The sequence below is a fragment of the Diaporthe amygdali genome (genome assembly GCF_026229845.1).
Source record: "Diaporthe amygdali strain CAA958 chromosome Unknown NODE_3_length_2959817_cov_65_330692, whole genome shotgun sequence".
In the NCBI taxonomy this organism is placed as follows: Eukaryota; Fungi; Ascomycota; class Sordariomycetes; order Diaporthales; family Diaporthaceae; genus Diaporthe; species Diaporthe amygdali.
In genome coordinates this window covers 757,197-778,985 of record NW_026517023.1, presented here as the reverse complement: position 1 = coordinate 778,985, position 21,789 = coordinate 757,197, and the positions used below count along the sequence as shown (strand labels likewise).

Sequence of the window (21,789 nt, the reverse complement as noted above, 5' to 3'; positions counted from 1 at the left end):
GTCTATGTGCAATAAGAACAGGCCAAGCAATGGGCAGCTCAAATTCTCTTTGACAACAGTCAACCGACAACAGACTGCAACGATCACTTCCACATCAGTCCGACCACAGACCCAGGATGCCTTGACTAATGGCCCATTCCGCCGCCCAACAACGATCACATTCTGAAGGTCCATCTGCACATTCACACGCCATCCTACCCTGCTCGAAATAATCCCGGTAGCCACTGCTCTTGCCCATAGGGGTATCGCCTCGGGCTACTATGCACAATGCCGGGTCATCAACCTCTCACGCAACGGCCTGTCATCCCAAAGTGGAGGTCGCACCCCTTCCGAAGGTCGTAACCAAAAGAACCGTCCGCAGAATTTCCAAATTTCTGCAGTTCTTGGCTCTGGTATCGCCCCTCCGGTCATCGGTTTGCACAAATGCATCCCCCATCTTGCAGGCTCAGCGGCTCCTGGCCTGCCGCGGCGCCTGCATCTCGCCCGTCGATATTGCCATGCTGCAGTGTTGTCAAATGTGCTGTCTTCGCCCGCGTACTCCCATCCTGAGACCAACCAAATGTCCCAGATCCTGGCCTCCTTGCCGTCCGATAGTTGGCTTCTCTGGCTTCTAGAAGTCTTCTGCTCCCCATTTTGTACCCCATCTCGCACACGCGTCTCCCCACACGGTACCGGCCTCTCGCAGTGGATTTATCCAATACGCTCTTTTGAGAATACGCGTTTCGTTCCTGACCACTGCACTGTGTTTCCACTCCAGAAGCAGCCGTCCCGCTCACTTCATAATGCTGGATGCTGAAGCTGCTTCGGCAGGTCGCCCGATGGATCCCGAAAAGGACACTGCGGGCGAGCAAAAGACTAAGGTGAGAATCATCTACATCTCGTCGTGACCGCGTCATCGATCAATATCATGTTGGCATCCCGTCGTGTATTCTGACAGCATTACTACCCATGCAGAACGGCTTCTCCCTATCAAGCCTCAGTCTTGCGCCGACGAAGGGCTACTTTCGGCTTCTTTTCCTCACGCCTAGGGACTCGGTGCTCGATTTCGGTTTGATTATCGTCGGACTTTTTGCAGCCATTGGCGCTGGCATCCCCTTTCCGCTGCTCGGCATCCTCTTCGGTGAGCTTGTCGACGACCTGAACTCCACATCATGTAGCACCAGCAGCGCGGACGACGAAGCCATGCAGGCTGCCGTCAACCGGAAGTTGCTGCTCGTCATCTATGTCACCATCGCGAACTTCGCCCTGATATGGCTGAATTGCGGCTGCTGGTCTTTGTTTGGCGAGCGCGTTGTTCGCAAGCTGCGCTACCGTTACCTCAGCGCCCTGCTGCGGCAGGATCTGGCCTACTTCGAAACGCTGCCGGCGGGGGATATCGCGACGCGGCTGGACGCGGACCTGACGACCGTGCAGTCCGGCACGTCGGAGAAGGTTGGCATCGTTGTGCAGAGCGTGTCGTACTTTGTCACGGCGTACATCGTCGCCTTTCTCAAGGACGCCAAGCTGGCCGGCATCCTCGTTAGCCTGGTGCCGTGCTACTTCCTCATGGCCCTGGGCGGCAACTACTTTACCAAGAAGTATGTCTCCCGTGTCAGTGATGGCACCACTAAGGCCACCGCCATCGCCTCCGAGTCGCTCGCCCACATGCGTCTAATTAAGGTCTTTGGCGCCGCTGGGAGGATCGAGAGCATATTTGTTGGTCACCTCCGGAGCATTCAGGGAGCCGCAGTTGGCAAATTCCTTACTGCGTCAGTTCAGATGGGCCTGCTGTATTTCATCGCGTACTGCGCTAGTGCTCTGGCCATGTGGCAGGGTGGTCTGCAAATTGCTGAGTCTGTGGCGACGCGTGGCGGCAATGGCATCACTGTCGGGAACGTATATACCGTGATTTTCGTACTCGTGGATGGCAAGTAATGATTGCATCGGACATTTGTGAGTTATGATCATGCTGACAATATCACAGCCTCATTCATCATCAGCCAGGTTGCTCCTTTTCTGACTATCTTTGCCAACGCGTCAAAGTCATCTGAGAAGCTCTTCCTAACCATCCAGCGACGGGCACCGATCGACGGAACCGACCGGGAGAGAGGTATCAAGCGCTCAAACATGGAAGGCGATATCGCGTTTGAGGATGTGTCGTTCAACTACCCGTCTCGCCCGGAAGTCCCTGTGCTGCAAAAGATCAGCTTGTCCATTCCCAGTAACAAGATGACTGGCGTCGTTGGCCTATCCGGGAGTGGGAAGTCTACCATTGCCGCTTTGGTCGAGCGCTTGTACGACCCAGACGAGGGCAAAATTACCGTCAACGGTACCGATCTCCGCGAGTTCAATGTGAACAACTACCGTGGTCATGTGGCTATCGTCGAACAGATGCCCACCCTCTTCAACCGGTCTGTCCTAGAGAACATCGCCCAGGGCCTCGTCGACTCCGGCCGGCCAGAACACCAAGATCTGCAGGAAACTCTCCTCGGCGGCGCGCTCGCGCAGCTTGCAGAAGATGGCCGCAATGGTGGTGACCTTGATACGCTTGCTCAGAAGGATCCTGCATTGCAGACTATCGTCAGGCTCGCCCGTGAGGCGGCCGATCTGGTTGGCGCAACAGAGTACATCAGCAGGTTACAGCACGGACTGGCGACCACCGTCGGTCCAGGCGGCAGCATGCTCAGTGGAGGCCAGAAGCAGAGAGCTGCTTTCGCCCGCGCCGTGATTCGAAACCCCTCGATTCTCATTCTCGACGAGGCCACTGCTGCTCTTGACTCGGCTAGTGAGGCCAAGATCCAAGATGCTATGGACAAGTTCTCAACAAATCGAACCACTATCATTATCGCTCATCGTCTTTCTACTATCAAGAACGCTGATAACATCCTCGTCATGGAGCGTGGTGGAAATGTGGTGGAGCAGGGGACGTATACCTCCCTCATAGAAAGAGATGGCGTCTTTGCCTCCCTTGTGAAGCTGCAGAGCCTAAATTCTGATAATGAGGAGTTGGATCCGAGAGGCTCTGGTGATACAACCTCCGACATCACCAAGACCGAGAAGAAACGCGCTAGACATGGAGAGGAGAGCCTGGCTGATGTTGACAAACAATCCGAATCCGGGGAAAGTGGTGATGGCACAAATGCCCATGCCCACGAAGATACCAAAACAAGTGAACGGGGGTTCTTTTCCACCTTCGGCGCCATCCTTGGTTTTGCCCGCCCCCAGTTTCTGTTCATCGTCTTCGGCATAATCGCCGCCACCATCGTGGGCGGCTCCCACTCAGGGGAGGCCGTCATCTTCGGAAACGTGGTTGGCCGTCTCAACAGCTGCCAGCTGCCTTCAGAAATCCGCGAGAGCGCCTCCCTCTTTGGCGGTCTCTTCTTTGGCCTCGCGTTGCTCGAATTCTTCGCCAACGTTATCAGCACCGCCTCATTCGGCTGGGTCTCCGAGAAGCTCCTGTTCAAGACCCGAATTCTCAGCCTGCGGTCGCTGCTCAACAAGTCCCTGCACTGGCACGACTCTGAAGGCCGCACGCCTGGCACGTTACTGGCGTACATCAGCGCTGATGCCATCGCCATGTCTGGGATGACGGGAACCATACTCGGAATCACATTCTCCGTGATGGTGAACCTGCTCTCTGGCATCATCCTCGCCCACGCCATCGCTTGGAAAATTGCTCTCGTCTTGCTCGCCTGCGTTCCCGTGCTTCTCATGTCTGGCTTCCTGCGTATCCGTGTCCAAGCCAAGTTTGCAGCCAGCCATGCCAAGGCCTTCGCGGACAGCGTGGCCATCGCCATTGAGGCTGTCGATTCGATCCGGATTATTAGTGCTTTTTCGCTGCAGAAAGATGCGGCAAACACCTTCATACGGAGTCTACGTGCACCTTACAAGGCAACACTGAAGAACATTGTGCTCGGTAACTTCTACCTCGGAGTCAGCTTCAGTATTGGAAACTGTGTTTACGCCCTGGCATATTGGTGGGGAGCCAAGCAGACCGCCAACGGCACTTACACCCAGACACAATTCTTCATTGTCCTTACCGCACTCCTCTTCGCTGCGCAGTCCAGTGGCCAGATCTTTTCTCTCGCCCCGGATATCTCTAAGGCCGCCGTGGCGAGTCGGAGAGTTCTTAGCCTCATTCTCCCTAAAGGCGAGAAGGCAACCCGCGTAGAGAAAGAAGCCCGACGGACCGCTGGCGATCCTGAACAGGGAAAAAACTCACCTCTCAAACCCGAAGAACCCCGAGTGGATGAGAAGGCAGGGAAGGGAGTCACTATCGCTCTCAAGAATGTCAACTTCGCCTACCCATCCCGCCCCGAAGTCCCCGTCCTAACTGACCTCTCCCTCGATATCCCCGCCGGTTCCTTCGCCGCCCTGGTCGGACCCTCAGGAGCAGGCAAGTCAACTGTAGTCTCGCTGCTCGAGCGGCTCTATGTGCCCGCCTCGGGTGCCATCACTCTGGACGGGCTCGACATCACCCAAGCCCCTGAGGCCGCCCCTGGGACGATGCAGGCCTCATTCCGCGACGATATCGCACTCGTGCCGCAGGACACTGTGCTTTTCTCGGGCACGGTGGGCTTCAACATCGGGCTGGGGGCGCGGCCGGGACAGACAGCGACGCAGGCCGAGATCGAGACCGCGGCGCGGCTCGCGTGTATTCACGACACGATCGCCGCGCTGCCGCAGGGGTACGACACGCCCTGCGGGCCGTCCGCCGGCCTGCAATTCTTCAGCGGCGGCCAGAAGCAGAGGCTGTGCATCGCGCGCGCCCTCGTGCGTCGCCCGCGCCTGCTGCTGCTTGATGAGAGCTCCAGTGCGCTCGATGCTGAGAGCGAGGCCAAATGGGAGGCTGCTCTCGAGACGATCCGCGCTGAGGGAGGGGTCACTATCGTTGCTGTTGCGCATCGTCTGCGGACTATCAAGAAGGCGGGTGTCATCTTTGTCATTGAGAACGGGCGCGTGCTGGATCGTGGTACGCATGAGGAGCTTGTGGGTCGGTGTGAGAGGTACAGAAATGATGTGCTGCACCAGACGCTTGAGTGAGTGCGAGGCGATGGACCCTGAACGTTGTCTGCGTCATCTTTTCACTCGCAGCTCTTGAGCAGAAATACGAAGTCTATCTGGCGCAGCCTTCTTCATGGTACGCGTTGAAACACAGTAAAGCATAGCATATATAGAACCTTACTAATTGTTTGCCCTCTCCGAAGGGCCCGACGTCTTCATCCTCGGGCATTTGTTGTAGCCTCCGTGCATACCTCATGAAGACCAATCGAGAACCTTATTGTCTCGCTACCACCTTTGCAAAAAGTAAAGAAAAGGGGGTATCAATATTTGCCTAACTTCCTTCCACCCATATTCAAGAGAACAAACGCTCACGCTAAAAACACAAGTTGCAAGTGAAGACCAAACCAACAGTCATCACCAACATTGTCATCCAAACAGACGACCGTGCAGACTCCTCAGCCCCCGAAGCGGTCACAACACCCGACCCCGAAGGCGAACTGATCTTTCCCGTTGCATTGGGGCTTCCAGAAGCCGTCTCGAGACCACCAACCTCACTCGAAGGCTGCTGAGTCGATACTGGAGTCGGGCTTCCCGACGCAGTGAGCAGGCCCTCGCCTTCCCCGTCACCACCCGCCGTCCCGGTGACCATCGACATAGTCATGGTGTAAGTCGTGTCTCCGAGAGATGTGGGCACACCTGTTGCCGGGGCTTGGGTCGGGCTGACCGTCGTCATCACGATCGGCCTGCTCGTCACCGTCACCTGGGACGCTGAGGCGGGAGGGGCGGCCGCTGCTGAGGTAGCGCTGCCGGCGGTGGCGACCCACTTCGCTATAACGCACTGCTGCATGAGTTGGTTGTCGACGAGCTGGTTGTTTTGCTTAGACGGCGTGAGGCTGAGGATGTAGCTCGTGTCGAAGCTGCCGGCTCCCCAGCCGACAAGTCCCATGAAGACGTCTGAATTCTGGTTGATGAAGCTGTTTTGCGAACAGAAATCTGTGAAGCACTGTTGGAGAGGGGGCAAGGTTAGTATCTTGAGTGTCCGGACGGTAGCCCATGCCCGCAGGTGAGGTCGAGTGATGGTGGGCACGAGGATGCAAGGGCAGTTGACGAGAATAGGACACTCACTGTGGAATCACTGGATGCACCAGTCTCGCTCACGATGCCCTTCCGTCCTGTCTGCCTCAGAAAGTCCGCAACTGTGGTGAAAGCATCTACGTTGTCCGTGGTGCATGTCTTGTGCGTCCCAGAGTTATCTTCATCCAGATACTTGTGGATATCTAACAGAAGATTATCCGTCGTCCCATCCGGATTCGTAATATTCATCAAAGCCGCAGTGCTTCCACTTGACACCAGCGTCGCGGCACTGTCAAAGTTCGTACCAGGAAGAAGAATCATCTGGCTAGTTGCACCGGCGCCCCTGATTGCCGTCACGACCTTCTGACAAGTCGCTGCCCAGAGATTGATGTCCAAGTCGTGCGGCTCATTCATAAGCTCGAAGACCATCCGGTCCTGGTCCGCATACTTGGTCGCAAGCTGCGTCCACAGCGCGACAAACTGGTCATCAGTCGGCCCGCCCTGGCCGATGATGCCGCCGTTCCATCGCGCAAAGTTGTGGATATCAATCATGCAGTGTGCCCCGGTGCTAAGGCACGACTGAACGAGCTTGTCGTACTTCCCGAGGTTGTTGGAGTCGAGATTTCCGGTAAGCTGGTTGTTGGCGAGGAATTGCCACGAAACGGGTAGCCGAAACAGGTTCAGAGGCTTGGAGAGGGACGTCCAGTGCTGCATCTGCCCAGGCCCATCACCGCCTCCGCCGTTGCTGCCGAGGGGCAGCTGGGTCGAGCCCGTCGGGCAAGACCCGTCGATCTGGCAACCGAAATCACCGCCTGCAATGGCCACTCCGAGAAACTGCACCTGCGCGGCCGCAGTAGCCACCAGGGTCACAGCGAGAACGAAAGTATTAAAAAACATGTTGTGGTCTGAAGCGAAGGACAGTCAAAAAAAGAATGTGTGGAAGAGAATGATCAGCTCATGGCAGGCCTGTCAAGGGAATAACTCGGTAAAGCTTGTCTTGTCGATGGCAGTCCAGCCGAGTCGATATATCAGAGACTCGTCGTCCGAAGTCTTGCAGGCCTCTGCTATTTGAACGTCCTACCAAGGGGCGGTGCTCTCCCATTTACAGCCCACTCGCATTGACTCGTGTGCCCAGGGTCCGGGTCATCGTCTATCTTGTAGCATGGTTATTTACATCAATGGCCTGTCTCCTGACAGACTGCGACCGTGTCGTCCGAAGATTCCTACCATCGTGGCGCAGGGTTTGTGAAGTTCTTAACTTCTTGACTTCTAATTTTGCAGTGGCCTTGCTAGTGTCTGTTGGGAATGTGTCCAGGGGTTATTGTACATCAGACGTCGCGAGTTTCAGCACTTCAGACGGAAACCAGGGAACAGCCGCGATGCCATACAAGTTCATGCCGCGTGCCCAGGTGCAGGGGTTGGCCCTCTTGGCAGCGGCAGCCCCGGGACTGTCAGGATATTGTAGGTCAGGGACAGTAGCTTCTGGCATAAGCCGAAGAATAGTCAGCTGTATCCAACGTCGCATATTTTTCACACGTATACTGCACTCCACTTCATTTGTCAAAATTCATTGAGAGCAGTCTATATGCTACGGCATAGCAACCGTGACCCTTGCTCTCCCTCTGCCGCTCCGCAATACTACCACAAGCGGTCTGACCTGGCACTGATATGCCAATCAACATGTTAGGCAATTACCCAGGTATCTGGGTAACCTCCAATTGACCATTCCCAAGTGGCCGCTTCATTTGGGAGAAACGAGCCTAGTCTCCGAGCCCACCAGGTCTCTTCTTGTTCGGACTGCAATGACAGTCCCAGCGTCCCAGCGAGATGATGCCCAACTCCGGGCAATATGCGTATGCCTTATCTTGATTCGCCTGGCCCTCTCGGCCCCTGAACAGCCCATCCGATGAGTAAGGGTGGAATCCCAGCGGCATCTCATTGGGGTCCGGGTCGTAGTGAATGACCACCCCGAACCTAATAGCCTCCGTTCCGATGGGCATCTTCGTCCCGGGAAGGTCCCACATCGACATTGAAAAGTAGTGGTCCTCGGAGGCGGCATTACCGTCCGCGACGAACTCTTCGAATGACCGTGTGCGCAGGGCCTGGATGAGATGCGGTATCTTGCGCAGAGAGAAGCCACCGTTTACTCCGTTAGGCACAGTGGTGCTGTATGCCGAGCCTCCGATAAATGACCAGTCCTCGTCCACGAAATCGTTCAGCGTGAGCTTCGATGCCGAGCAGATCATGCTGTCGTCTTGGAACAGAAACAGCCACTTTGCGGGCCAGAGCCACTCCTCGTACAGCCATGGTCTTGTCAGCAGGTGGTTGACAGTGTCGTAGCTGTTGATGTTTTCCACAATGTCATAGGGTATCATGTCTATGAACAGTTTCTTTTGTGTGATATAGCGACGTATCGTGGGGTTTGACTCCATCAAGGCAAGTGACTCTTCGGATCCCATAAAGCGGAAGGACCATTCCGGGGGCACGACTGACATAAAATGTATTAGGAGAGGCACAAGGTACGGCAGTGGCCTATTTTCCATTAATAAGGCCACTCGCGTTCGGTCGAGTGTACCATGTGGTGTCTCCACAGCTGTCAGGTTCGTCTTGTCCTTGCCCATCTCCAACGCAATCTGTTTATGCCACGACGTATTGAGCCGTGGCGCAAGACCAGCTTGCTCCACTGCCGCTGGTGTAGACAAATCGTCCCATTCTGGGAGTCGAATGACTGAGAACGAAATATCTCCTTTTATCGACCACACGAGAGCGAGAAGCACGAGGAGGAAGAACGCACACAACTGCGTAAAGCGGCTGCTTTTTGAGCTCATGCTAAGCCGGCCCATTTGTTCAGAGGACAAAAGAGAGGAAGAAGTTTGCAGATTGTATTTGAGGATCTGGGGGAATCACTGGTAAGGAACACAATGCCTAAGTGGTCTTCGGGGCGAAGTTCACACCCGTGTACAGCGATCTTGTATGATACAGTCTGGCTCACATAGAATTAGTGACTTTGACGACAGATTTCAGAAGGGTAAGAATCACGCAACAGCATCTGAACAGTAAGGAGGATAAAAGAGACTCCAAGTCATGCCAGGGGTCGGCAGTCTGGGCTGGTGACTGGTGTCAGTTGTCCCTGAGTCAACCGCGCAGCTGGGACAGTTCGCTTCCCATCAGGAAAGTTTAATTCATCAGCGGATCTATTTACAGTCCACGTTCATAAGTGACCACGGGCCCAAGTGCAGCTTCGTGCTCATCCTCACTTGTTTGATCAATGTCGCGGATATTTGACTCCAAGTTTGTGTCAGCACATAAGTTCATTAGTAGAAAAGTCAGCGCTGGCGTGCGCTCACTTCGAGGGGATCTCTACAGATGCAATAGATATTGAGATCGCAAAACAGCGCGAGTAATGCTTCGGGTTCTTATCTCTCGATAGATAGGCCGTCGTTAAGGCTGCTGAGTGTAGCTTGAACCTTATCATTCTTTGGAAATTTGCAGGGGCTTGGCGATCTGCAAATCCAGTGTTTAGCTTGTGCCTTTTCCTTTTAGTCAAGCCGAAGTATCCGAAATACCTCTGTCTGCTGCAAAATGAATTTGTGACAAACGATTTGACATGCCTCTTCGTAAGGACATATGTGAGTCACTGCCACTAAACCCCGTCATATCGTAAGTCACAGGAAGCTCAAAGATCCCAATTTGAATGACATGTGCAGTTATGAGCTCTCATTTCATCAGAAACGCTGGGACTTATGGTCCCAGGGAGAGTGGAGTCCAAAAAAGGGTACAGCTCAAGAAATCACTTAGTGTCTGAAAGGGTGCTTATGCTGTATCATGAAGTTCCCCATTCAGATGTTCATGAAGAGGCCTAGGTAGCAAGATAGATAAGCCAAACGAAATTATCTCACATGATCAGCCAGATATAAAAGCACAACCAATAGGCATATATGATGGCGTTCCCAAGTTTTGATAAACGAGTTACCATGCGGTCGTGGGGCTCTTGTGGCTTTTCCTACGTATCGGATTGCCATTTCAACAACCACAACCTCGATATGAATTTCACTGTACCTCCCTTTTGGTGAGTTAGACTTGTCAAGCAACAGACAGAAATGTTGAACCCATAAAACAGTATATAATGTAACAAATTTATTTTTAAAAAGAGTGTTCGAGATGCTAGTTTAGCTGTGAAGCATTCTCCATAGCATGTCTCCATTATATCGCCTTGAACAGTCATGTCTATAACATCTATTTCTGACATGCAAAAATTCCTGCAAAACTAAAAGTCATCCCACTTTCACCAAGAATTGAATTCGAAAACCTATTGGGAAAACCCCCATATATACTTTCCAGCACCTATACTGGCCTCTCTAGTTCTTCGTGACATCACAGCCCTCAAAGTTGTCACCGGAATGGTAGATTGTCCCGCAGTAGTACGCAGTGGGATTTCCCTCGATGTCCGTGTCCGAGTTCTTGTCGTGCAAATAGATGGCCCTATAAAGGCCCTCGTCACCGCCCTCGTACGTGCCATCCTTCGTGATGGGGAACTCGTTGCGCAAGTTCTGGGGGTACTTGTTGCAGTCGGCGTTGGGGAACTTGAACCGGCCAGGCTGTGGGTTGGCCTGGCTCTGGTCATTGCCGTAGTAGTGCGGGTACTGGGAGCCACCTGGATGACACACTGTTAGCATTATGCTGAAGACCGCGATATTGTGACACGTACCGTCCCTCCCGACTTGTTGATCTGCTCGCTGAAGGTTCACTCCCCAAGATACGGCCTTCAAGATGGAGGAGCCCGTGACTGTCGTTTTTCCTATCGAATAATACTTAGGAAATTGATGGATCTATCATCGCATTGGTAGAGGTCCATCCTTACCGCACTTGACATCAAAGTCGCTGTCGAGATCTTTGACGTTGACGGGGGTATGGGAGGGAAGGTCACGTTGCTCAACCCTCCCAGGAGCGGCGAAGGCGGCCAGAGGGAGAAGGCAAAGGAGTAGAATGTTCTGCATTGTGTCTGGGAGTTGAATACAAGTGATGTGGTGAATGGTGCTCAGTATCGTGATATCGGATTGTAATTCTTGGGAAGACTGATGAGCTTGATATTCACCAGACTTTAGAGTAGTGAAAAGGAGCATTTTATATTCACAAGACACGAGAGATGGATCCATCATCTTTCCAGTCTGCTATGCGTCATATCGAAGACAGAACTTTGATTTTCAGACCCCATTGCGGAGACAAGGCAGTGTAATCAGCTGAGAGCCATGAACAGCCTTGGCCAACTGATTCCTTCACTGCTGCTTATTGTCGATCACGACAGCTGTATGAATTACCAGAAGTGATAGAATGCAAATAATAGTGTCCTACTGCTCATCGAGATCGTCAAGGAGAATTACGCCCAAGCTGAGAATCAAGGATCGTAATCAGTTGGTCATAAGTATCCATTTCACTAATTATAGATGGTGATACCGGTGAATTGAGACAGTAATCAAGCGCCACAGTATCACGTAGTATCATTCTCTACCATGCTGAGTTCAATCGCAGCCTGGAAAGGACATCAATTTAATAGTCTGAGGCTCGGGGCGTTCTTGTTCTTCAATGCGAACTCTGATAGCACAATTAGACTTTAGGATGTTGCTGCCATACTTCTACGACCCAGGGTGATCAGGGTCCGCATCTGGCAGGGAATATCTTTCATTGGCCACTCGCGGTAGTAGTAATGTATTGGGTGATTCTCAAAGAATAAACCATCTCCAGTCTGCTTAAAATTCTCAAGTGCTTCTCCACTGGTGGTATCATGAATATAGCTGAGCTTCCAACGGAAGCAGTGGAGGAGATGCTCCTATGTAAGCTGATTGTGGGACTGCCAAGCGCTTCGAGGATGCTGGACGATTGGCCCTATTCAAAGGGCGCGGGGCGTTGTGTAGCACGAAATCTGGTTCAGATGCCGGTCAGGCTCTTTATCGGTCGTTGCTGCCTGTTACCTGAACCCCCGTGCCACAGTGCCACTGGACGGCGGCCTCATGACTGTAAGGCTGAGTCTTGAGGCCAAATCTTGCTCGGACGTCATAGCTTGTGGGCCCCGTCCTTAAAGTCGACAGAAAAAACCATCCTGAAGTCGACTGTGATTCTCATCCATCTCATACCCAACCACAATCAAAATGGCACAGTACAATTTAATTGAGGAAAATATCACGGCTGTCCCAGACAGCTGGTTTCAAGCACGTCTTGACCGCGTCTCCAGCGAAGACCCAGCGCTCCAAAGCCTCCTGGCCTCCGAAGTTGAAGCCCTGAAGTCATTCCATAATTGCTCCCTCTCGACAGACGACGCAGCCAAGTCCATCACGCGACCAATCACAGACTCTCCGGTACCACAATTAGGCACCTATTCGGATGAGTCGAGAGCGCTTGGCCATCTCTGGGCCTTGCTTATAGAGGCGCTGATAGAATGGCCATCCAGCCAAACACCCTCCCTCGTCGCGTTGCTGAAGGCGATCAAAAAGAGCCCGGGCAACATCCACCGGGGAGAGGCGACAGATGACGAGGAGAAGCCCTTGTCATGGGGCAACCTGCCCTACTTCACCCGGGTCTGGTCCGACAACCACTGGATGTCGCCGGGGCAGATCGCGCGGCGTTGCCCCAAGGATGCGGCCCGGCACCATGCGCGTGAACAGTACGTCAAGCAGCAAGACGTAGAGGCACGGCTAGTTGCCGCACAGCTTTTCGCAGAAGGACCGCTGACGTTCCCGCGAGCGTTGCAATATGTGGCGCGAACGCTCGAGCGGACAGCTGGGCCCGATGACAGTGAAGACGCCCCAGACGATGCCTCGGCTGACGGACAGTTAAGACTGGACTTCCGGGTCCCGGCCACTGCTCGCTGGATGCAGCATTGTGGGCAGAGATTGCACGACATCCTGCGTGAAAACGAGATCGCTTGGTGGGATCTGCGGAGCATCCCGGGCTCACCTATGACGTTTGATGATTCATACGGACATTGGAAGTTCTGGGAAAAGAAATTACTCGCCTTGAGCAAAGAAGAACAGGACCAGGCTATCAAGGAGGCAGCTGAAAGTGCTGTGGGACACATGAGAGCAAGTGTCAACGGCTAGAGCGCGTGCTTCAATGTATTTAGTGTCTTTCATGGAAATATCATGGCCTTCCGGTTCCCAGAATCGCCATCGCTACGCGCACTTTATGAATCAAATTGGTGCTTTGAGGCCTTGTATCTATCTCCTCCCAAATAGTCGAGTTCTATATTACAAAGAAATGTAAAGCCTAATCCGCGGAAGAGCATTTTGCGTGTGAGCATAGTCCTGGTCCTACGATCCCTCGATGACGGCTTGGCGTCGTCCCATCCACTAGGCTTCAGTGATCCTTGTTAGGCCGAAGGCAAACCATCCACCTGCTTGCACTGGACTTCATAAGCACTCCTCACCCCTTTCCATTAACGCCCCGGAAAATCGCATAGGTTTCAATTGTCAGTTGTTCATCAGATCACAAGAAATGGGACGACGCAAGGGGCAGTCACGAACTCGAGACTTCGAGCTCATGAGACTCGCTCCCGAGCTTCAGGTCAAGATATTCGAGGCGCTCCCTGACCTCTGGACAGTCGTGGCCCTTCGACTGACGTGCCGGGACCTGAACGCCCTCTTCATCGCCTATCGAACACCAATAGAGGCGTCGCTCAGAGACACCCTTGTCGCCCCATTCTATGAGTACTACGACTTCCTCGCCAGCTTGCACATCCCCGCGTCAGCCATAAAGCGCCCACCCGCGGGAGGCTGGCCAAACATCACTCCCGACGCCTGCGCGGAATTCGGCAAGACCGACTTCGCTGTCGATGTCTTGCGCCACCTACCCTACATCGAGGACGACTCCCGCAGCAACCTGCACAACATCGACTACAAGTGCAATGTGCTCGACTACTCAACAGCCACGGCCGAGGATTTCACGGGCGACAACCTGAAGATGGGCGAGATCACCCATGGGTTCGATGAACCGGTCAGCAAGCACAAGGTGGTCATCGCCGAGGGCTACGAGAGTGGCGGCATCGACCTGCTGCTTGACACGATGACGGGGGATATCTTCGAGGAGATCATCAGGTGTTGCTCAGGGGATGTACTACCGGTTGAAGAGTTCTTCGAGAACAGGGTAAGGGATTCCCGTGGTCTCGTGCATGTCTTTGTTCCCGGGAAAGACCCTCTCGGGGGAAGTTCCAGCGTTGATGTGGAACCATATGATGCTGAGGCAGTCGAGGCGAAAGGCGAGCCGAGCATTCCTGGCGAGCTATTTGGCTATAATCTCAAGGAGCTTGAGTGGGTTCGTCATCTTTATAAAAAGTTTGGCTGGCCTGGGGCTGATTGGCAGAAAGAAGAGGGCTTGAAGGCGATCACCGAGTTCGTGGAAAGGAGAGACGCTGAGTCTTGATGGATAGAGCCCTTATTTAATGGCCTTGCAACCTCATCCGGGGAGAAGCGATGCCCAAAAAGTCAACCCCAGATGATTGAACGTCAATTCATGATCCATTCATTGTTGTATGCGTAACGCCTTTCCTACTGTAAGAAGCCCCTTTTTACAAGCCGCTTACGGCCTGTACTCACTCGTCGGCCTCAAACCCAAGCCAGACTTCTCATAAATCATGTCCAGCGCCCGCATCTGCGCCATGCTGTCCTCGTGCGTTATAAACATACCAGAGCCCTCACGACCACGGATGCGGTTCACAAACTGCTCCAGCATGTGACGGTACGTCAGCCAGTATATCTCACCAGGCTGGTCAACGCCCATCTCCTTGAAGGTATACGCCTTCTTAGTCTCCTTCTTGACATACTTGCGCACCACCTCCTCGGTGCCCTCCTTCGTGACGACAAACTCATCCTCGATGTCTATGCGGTGGTAGATTGGGCCGAACATGAAATTCACAAACACAACCTTGCGCGTCCGCTTCACATCCGTCCCGTCCTCCACCTCCGCGCCCGTGACGGCCACCGCGCGATGCCGGACGGTAAGCGTCGGCCACGCCAGGCCAAAGTTGGACCCGCGCAGCCCGCCCTCGATCTCGCCGACGGCGTCGCCCGGGAACTGGAGTTGCGCGCGGAACATGCAGTCGCACCGCTCGTACGGCGGCGGCATCCGCTGCAGGTCGGCGCCGACGCACGCCTCGGGCTCGACGCCCATGACCCCGCGCACCGCCCGGACGGTGTACGTGCCGACGTCCATGGCAGAACCGCCGGCGAGGTCGTAGTTGAAGCGGATGTCGTCGTCCGCTGCGATGAAGGAGGGGATCACGGCGCGCGCCTGCACGTGCGCGATGCTCGGCCGGTCGACCGTGGTCATGAAGAGCCGCCAGGCCGGCGTGAAGAAGGTGTGGAACGCCTCCATCAGCACGGGGCCGGGCTGCCTCTGCGGCGTGAGGATCAGCGGCGACCGGAAGAGCAGCTGCGCCTCCTCGGCGTTGGAGGTGCTCGGCTTCTCCAGCAGGACGTGCTTGCCTGCGGCCAGGGCCTTGAGCGCCCACTCGAAGTGCAGCCCGTTGGGTGTGGGGATGTAGACTGCATCGATGGCCGGGTCGTCCAGGATTGCTGGGAAGGGAATGTCAGCATCACCGTGATAGCAGGTAGACAGGGCAGACGCAGGTGTTGTTTACCTTGATAACTGTCCCTGACCTCGGGGATTCCGTGTTTCTTGGCGTAGGCGACGGCTCTTTTCTTGTCCCGGGCCGCAACCGCGTAGACGATCACCTCCGGGTGACTCTTGGCCGGGACGATGAAGCCCATCTCTGCGATGTTGGCGGCCCCAAGGATGCCGAACTTGAGGGCATCATCTTGCTTGGTCGCCACGGGAGGGCGGAAGATGAGCCAGTTACGGCGCAGCGCGCCCAAGAATGAGGCCATTCCAGCTAAATATCTGGGGCTGATAATACTTTCGGTGAGAAGGCTACGGGTCTTGGCGCAAATAAACTCAATGGAAGCGATTAAGCTAGGCTGATGAGAGGAACGCCTTAAAACATATGCCGATGAGGAGCTGTGGTGAGCAATGTCCGTGCTGAAGTACAGCGAGCAGTGTCACTGTTACGTGCCACACATCACATCAGGACCCTTGCTCGCCTTGCTGCGGGAAACGGCCCATCCGATTCCTCCGCACTGAGACCTTGCCGGAAACAGGCCCAACACATGCAGATTGCTGACGGATTTTATGTAGTTGACCCGACGCCGCCGGAGTTTAGACATGATTGTAGATAAATCACATCGCTGTTCAGAGATTGTGTCGAGGGATCATACGACTACTTGCATAGGGAATGAAAAATGATGGGCCGGATTTAAGGTAGGACAAAGTCCGGGAACACGCATCTGCAATGAGATGGTGGGACTGGTGGAACGTGTACTCAGGCGGGTAAACACTGATGATTCGCCTATTGAAATGAATAACGTTTGCTTTGTGAACAATTCATCATCGCCACATCGACCATGCCAACGCGGTGCGGCCAACCAAGTCCTTCCATAACCCACCTGCTATCATATTACTTCGTGGGGACGCCAGGCGCTTTACCACCCGCAGCAACAAAATTATCAACGATGGCATCGTCCTTGACAATCTGCCAGACGTCCTCAATACCCTTGACAACCTCGGGCTTAAGCGGACCCCTCTTAATGCCCTCGACCGTCTGCACTATCTGCTCCGGCTTGCTGGCACCCACGATGATAGCATCGCCCAGGTCCGGCTTCAGCGCAGAGTGGTAGTAGACCCAGCGGTACGCGAGCTCGGCGCGCGGCACGCCCTCCTGCTCAGCGAGCCCCTCCCAGCGGCCGAGGCCCTCGAGCAGGCTGGGCTTGTTGTAGAGCTTGTTGTAGAACTGGGCGACGGGGTTCTCGTGATCAGCCTTGAACCGCCCGTCGGCGGTGCCCTCCAGCAGCGCCTTCTTCGTCTTGGTCAGGAACCCGCCCGCCACGGGCGAGTATGCGTAGAAGGCGATGCCCAGCTCGCGCAGCACGGGGAACAGCGTGTCGTCGATGTGCCGCGACACGGGGTTGTAGTTGCCCTGGTACACGGTCGGCAGCACGAACCCTTTCTCCTTGGCGTACGTGTGCAGCGCCCGCGTCTCCTCGGGCGAGAAGTTGCTGACGCCAAAGCGCCGGAACTTGCCCTCGCCGTGCAGCGCGTTGACCTGCGGCACCCAGTCGTCCAGGCTCACGTCGCGGTCTGGCCCGTGGATGTACAGGATGTCGACCTGCTTCGTCTTGAGCTTGTCCAGGGACTCGTTGAACCGCTTGGTGATCTCTACCAGGCTGCCTGGGACCCAGCCGCCTGGGTTCTTTGTGGAGATGATGAAGTTCTCTGCAGCTCCCACAGCCCCTAGATCGGTCTCATTGGTGCCGTACATTTCGGCTGTGTCGATCTCCTTGATGCCGGCTGCCTTGATGGCGTCGAGGGCGGGCTGCAGCTTCTCGGGGCCGGGGAAGCCGGCCGTACCAATGGCGAGTCTGAGTTCCGGGCTGGACATGGTGGCTGATGGGGTGATGATGTGGTTGGAGAGGGATGCAACGTGAGCTACTGTGGTGTATTTGGGGTTTGGGGTTTGGAGTTTGGGAAGAATGTCTGCTTAGAGATCGAGGATCGAGGGCAAGGACAATGCTCCTTTATAGCCCGTCCCATCCATCATCAGCAGCGATTGTTCCTGCCGCTGGCTGGTGAGCATGGGTTCCCACCGGATTCGACACCCTGTTTGTAAGCCATGCAGACAATACCCTTAGTGTAGATCCGGGGTCGATCACATCAGCGACATGATTTGTTTGGTCCAGATGAAGGAACCTTGGACGACGACCAAGGGCAGCACGTCAGCGCCCTGTGTTTGAGACCATATGCATCCATGCATCCGCGCACGCCAGCGTGCACGGCAGTTTGTCCACGCTTCCCGCGGATGTTTCGACTGTTAAGAGAACCCTTGACGCAGCAGAGCTTACTCTACCAGTGCAGACTATAGAAGCTGCAGCTTAGTGCACATTCCGGGGAAAGCTTACAAATTCACCTTCGGTACCGATGCCGCCTCCGCCCATAAGCATCAGGCAGTGACCCATTGACGGAGGCGACAGGAATCCGGCTGGCTGAACTAAGCCCCTCCTACCAGCGGGGCTCTTCTGCCAGGATCAAATGTCGCCGATCGGTGCGGTGCATCAGTCAAGCCGTCAATTGATGCGCATATGTTCCCAGAGCGTGGAGGAAACGAGAGATGCGTTGTCGTAAAGGGATGTGTCATTGCCAGGAAAGCCAAAAAGTCGCGTACGCACCAACACCAACAGGCTTGTACGAGTCGGTGAATTACCAACAGCTGAAGACGCGGTATCAGCTGACGGCGCGTTGGGTCCGGACCACCTCTTCTTCAGTCGCACCCTTTGCCCGTGTCGTGATACTTCGTATGGCTTAGGACCGACCAATTCACATGTGTCGATCTTTTTTTTTTGATGCATGATCTTTCATTTCTAGGAGAAAACCCCTAGCTTGAATCAACAAAAACTGCACAAACGCTACCTCAACGTCCCTTTTCTTGAGAGACCAGCCATCCAACGCCACAGACGCCCTTTTCAGTGCTGTTCGGTGCCAGTTCAGTAGACAATAGATAAGCCTTCTCCCCTGCTGCGCTGGGCACCGTCATAAACGTAAACAAAACAACTCCCTGCTGACATTAAGCCGTCCTTTCACCCTGGTATGTCTGCAATAGAGACACAAAGTCATTTGCAATGGCAAACTGAGGGCTTGGAACGAGTCTCGAGGCCTTCCCTCTCGCCGATATTTGTCGAGTCGATCCCGTGTTAAATCACGCACGCTGCCGGAGAAACCCTAGTCCTCCGTCTTCTTCTCTGCTGCATCAGCTGGCTTCTCTGCATTCTCGCCCTTTGGGGACGCCTCCTTCGCCTCCGTCGCAGCGTCGTCGGCTTTCTCCGCTGGTTTGGCTGGAGATGCCGGCTTCTCAGCAGGGTCCTGCGGCTCAGCAGCGGCGGCTGGCGATTTCGGAGCGTCTTGTACCTCTGGGCCACTTTCTACAGGCTCGTCAGGCTTGGTAGGCTCCTCCGTAGCCTTTTCACTTGGCTCAGCGTTAGTGGCGACCGGGTCTGCAGCAGCCGTCGGTGGCTGGGCCTCCGCCTCTTCTTGCTTAATCGTCGGTGTCTCGGTCGGCTCAACAGCCTCGGCGGCAGAAACAGGCGCAGTTTCAGCCTCCGCCATGTCGACGTCGCCATCTTCATCCACTTGCATTGTCGCCTCTGCAGCTGGTGCCGCCGGCTCCGGCTCGGCCTCCTTGACCGCAACCGGCTCCTCCTCCGGTGCTGGGGCCTCGGCCTCGACGTCTTCCATGGTGTCGTCGCCCTCAACATTATCGGCCTCGTCCGCTGCTTGGGGAACAGGCGTTGCCGCCCTAGAGACTTCGGGAGAAGGCTGGCGACTGTCATCTTCGGGGGCGTGGGGATTTTTGTAATCCATAATGCTCTTATGCTTGCCGTTTGTCTGGTACACGCCGTTGGCTTCGGCCATCTCCTCGTCATCACTCTCCTCGAATTCGTCGTCGCGGGTGACCTTCTGCTCCCACCGTCGCTGCGTCATGCGCACATCCTTGTTGCGGTCCTCGTCTAAGTCGTCGAGCTCGGCGTCATCCTCGTCCGTCATGCCACCGAGGCTCTGGCGGGGGACATCTTGCATTTGGACAGACGGTGCAGCGGTCTTCTTGAGGTTCTCAATGACGGCGTTCTTGATCTTCTCAAGATATTCGTTGCTATTGGCGTTCTCCATGTTCGACGGGCGCACGTCGAGCTCGTAATCAGGACCGTAGTACTAAAGTATCTGTTAGCAACGGAAGTCTAGCAGGCCTTATATGACAGGCGGTCTCACTTCGTAGTATTCATTGTAGGGCAGGACAGGGTCCATCTCCACCCCGACCAACCGACCAGTTTCGTACGCCCAGGTCCTGGCCACGTTGCGCATGGTGTAGCCACCACCGCCAAGAACGAGTGTGGGCAGGTTGAAGCTGCGGACAAAGTTCACGCAGTTAGCGTGGCCACGCATGCTCAGGTTGAAGCAGCCCAGACGATCACCAGAAAGACTGTCTCCACCACATTGCAGAACCACGGCCTCTGGCTGGTAATAGTCCATCACCGCCTGGATCACGGGTTGGAAGATAGTCTTGTAGGTGTCGTCGGTAATTCCATCGCGCAGGGGAAAGTTGACAGCGTAGTTCTTGCCAACACCAATGCCGACATCACGCAGCTCGCCAGTACCGGGGAAATACTCTCCGTACTTGTGGAAAGAACATGTCATGACGCGGTCAGTAGTGTAGAAAGCCTCCTCAACACCATCACCATGGTGGACGTCGATGTCGATGTACAGAACACGCTTCTTGTATCGAAGTAGCTCGAGAATTGCAAGAACAATATCTGTGATAAGCTTAATTAGTCAAGGAAGCGTGGAGCCGATCAAGGGAGGGAGGCATACCGTTGACGTAGCAAAACCCACTGGCTTCGCTCTTCTTGGCGTGGTGTAGTCCACCAGCCCAATTGATGGCAATATCGCACTTTTGCCGGTTGAGACGAGCGGCGCCCTCCATTGAACCACCAGCGCTGATGCCACAGAACTCGAACAGGCCGTCAAATACAGGACAATCATCTCCGACATTGTACTTGGTCTGCTCACGCATGTAGCTGTCCATGTTGTCTGGAGTGACTCGCCGGAGGAACTCGATGTACTCGTCGGTGTGGAACTGGGTCATTTCATTAACGACCGCTGGTTTCGCACGCTGCTCATAAATCGCGTTAGTACTTTGGTCTGGACAATGACGCTACCCAGTATCTTGCCTGCGCGAGGGTATGGGATGTAGAGGGGCGGGTGACTGACATAGACTTCGAGATACTTGTAGACATTGTAATTCATGACCAGGCTGTGTGCCAGCCTGATTCGGTGTGGCTTCATAGGATGACCGGTAACATAGGCATAGTTACCAATATCTGAGTCGTAGAAGTAGGCGACCTTCTTCTTGCTGGTGTTAAGCTTGGAGAAGAGGGGCCGCGACCGGTCGACTCCAGCTGGGTCGGTCGCCATAGTTGAACAGCAGCAGGGACCACTGAGCACGATCCGGGAATTGTGGGTGTTTTGGGTGTTTTGGAATATTTGGTATAGCTTCTCGGACTAGTTGATTTGGGTTGAAGTACAATTGCTCGTGGGGCAGATTGAAAGAAGCTCACTAAGAAGCTCGGAGCAAGTCGATGGGTGTTGCAAGCAAGGACAGGTTGGGACCGAGGTCGAGAAAAGGCGACAGCGACTGTAAGGTGACGAAGCTGAGAGAGCTTCCTTCCCTTCTTGCCTGCCGTACAATTTGGGGAGGGACCATGGACTGGCAATCCAGCAGGGAAGGTGGGTAGGGAGCTGGGACCCCTGTCGATGATGATGCACTAGCTCTCGCGATCGCCATCTGATTGGTAGGTCGGAGAAGACAGGTCCTGCTGCCGAGTGCGATATGTGTTGACCAGCTGGTAGCGGCTGGCAGATGTGATGAGGTAAGAGGCCAAGATACTTGGGTACCTTGGGAGGTACCTAAGTACAAGACGGGGGTGGATAGAGGAGCTAGTCTTACTGCTCGGACTGCTCCAGGCTGCTCGAGCTGTCGTCAACTTGAGTTGGACCCATCCATCGCAAACCACCTCCCACCTTCATATCGCCATCCCGCGTGTTGACTCTCCTTTCAACACAACACCACGTCATATCTTTTAC

General features: G+C 54.7%; 9 protein-coding genes across 9 annotated transcripts; 3 read left to right on the top strand and 6 right to left on the bottom strand.

Moving 5' to 3' along the window:
- Positions 1–782: 782 nt before the first annotated feature.
- Positions 783–5,022, top strand: J7T55_002640 (ATPase; the record flags this gene model as incomplete). The annotated part of the gene is made up of 3 exons (XM_053137733.1): positions 783–860; positions 955–1,816; positions 1,964–5,022. The coding sequence occupies 3 exons, from the start codon at positions 783–785 to the stop codon at positions 5,020–5,022; spliced, it is 3,999 nt and encodes a 1,332-aa protein (XP_052998509.1).
- A 334-nt stretch (positions 5,023–5,356) lies between these two features.
- On the bottom strand, positions 5,357–6,954 carry J7T55_002639 (cellulase; the record flags this gene model as incomplete). The annotated part of the gene is made up of 2 exons (XM_053137732.1): positions 5,357–5,986; positions 6,109–6,954. 2 exons carry the CDS (start codon positions 6,952–6,954, stop codon positions 5,357–5,359), a joined length of 1,476 nt encoding a protein of 491 aa, XP_052998508.1.
- An 863-nt stretch (positions 6,955–7,817) lies between these two features.
- Positions 7,818–8,489, bottom strand: J7T55_002638 (uncharacterized protein; the record flags this gene model as incomplete). Its single annotated transcript, XM_053137731.1, has 1 exon — positions 7,818–8,489. The coding sequence occupies one exon, from the start codon at positions 8,487–8,489 to the stop codon at positions 7,818–7,820; it is 672 nt and encodes a 223-aa protein (XP_052998507.1).
- Positions 8,490–10,415: 1,926 nt separating this feature from the next.
- Positions 10,416–11,054, bottom strand: J7T55_002637 (uncharacterized protein; the record flags this gene model as incomplete). The annotated part of the gene is made up of 3 exons (XM_053137730.1): positions 10,416–10,711; positions 10,766–10,843; positions 10,919–11,054. 3 exons carry the CDS (start codon positions 11,052–11,054, stop codon positions 10,416–10,418), a joined length of 510 nt encoding a protein of 169 aa, XP_052998506.1.
- A 1,149-nt stretch (positions 11,055–12,203) lies between these two features.
- J7T55_002636 (uncharacterized protein) lies at positions 12,204–13,151 on the top strand (the record flags this gene model as incomplete). The annotated part of the gene is made up of 1 exon (XM_053137729.1): positions 12,204–13,151. The coding sequence occupies one exon, from the start codon at positions 12,204–12,206 to the stop codon at positions 13,149–13,151; it is 948 nt and encodes a 315-aa protein (XP_052998505.1).
- Positions 13,152–13,545: 394 nt separating this feature from the next.
- On the top strand, positions 13,546–14,469 carry J7T55_002635 (uncharacterized protein; the record flags this gene model as incomplete). The annotated part of the gene is made up of 1 exon (XM_053137728.1): positions 13,546–14,469. One exon carries the CDS (start codon positions 13,546–13,548, stop codon positions 14,467–14,469), a length of 924 nt encoding a protein of 307 aa, XP_052998504.1.
- A 156-nt stretch (positions 14,470–14,625) lies between these two features.
- On the bottom strand, positions 14,626–15,932 carry J7T55_002634 (oxidoreductase domain containing protein; the record flags this gene model as incomplete). Its single annotated transcript, XM_053137727.1, has 2 exons — positions 14,626–15,620; positions 15,686–15,932. 2 exons carry the CDS (start codon positions 15,930–15,932, stop codon positions 14,626–14,628), a joined length of 1,242 nt encoding a protein of 413 aa, XP_052998503.1.
- A 626-nt stretch (positions 15,933–16,558) lies between these two features.
- Positions 16,559–17,539, bottom strand: J7T55_002633 (ldehyde reductase; the record flags this gene model as incomplete). The annotated part of the gene is made up of 1 exon (XM_053137726.1): positions 16,559–17,539. The coding sequence occupies one exon, from the start codon at positions 17,537–17,539 to the stop codon at positions 16,559–16,561; it is 981 nt and encodes a 326-aa protein (XP_052998502.1).
- A 1,334-nt stretch (positions 17,540–18,873) lies between these two features.
- Positions 18,874–21,120, bottom strand: J7T55_002632 (histone deacetylase rpd3; the record flags this gene model as incomplete). The annotated part of the gene is made up of 4 exons (XM_053137724.1): positions 18,874–19,860; positions 19,918–20,459; positions 20,518–20,818; positions 20,917–21,120. 4 exons carry the CDS (start codon positions 21,118–21,120, stop codon positions 18,874–18,876), a joined length of 2,034 nt encoding a protein of 677 aa, XP_052998501.1.
- Positions 21,121–21,789: the final 669 nt, after the last annotated feature.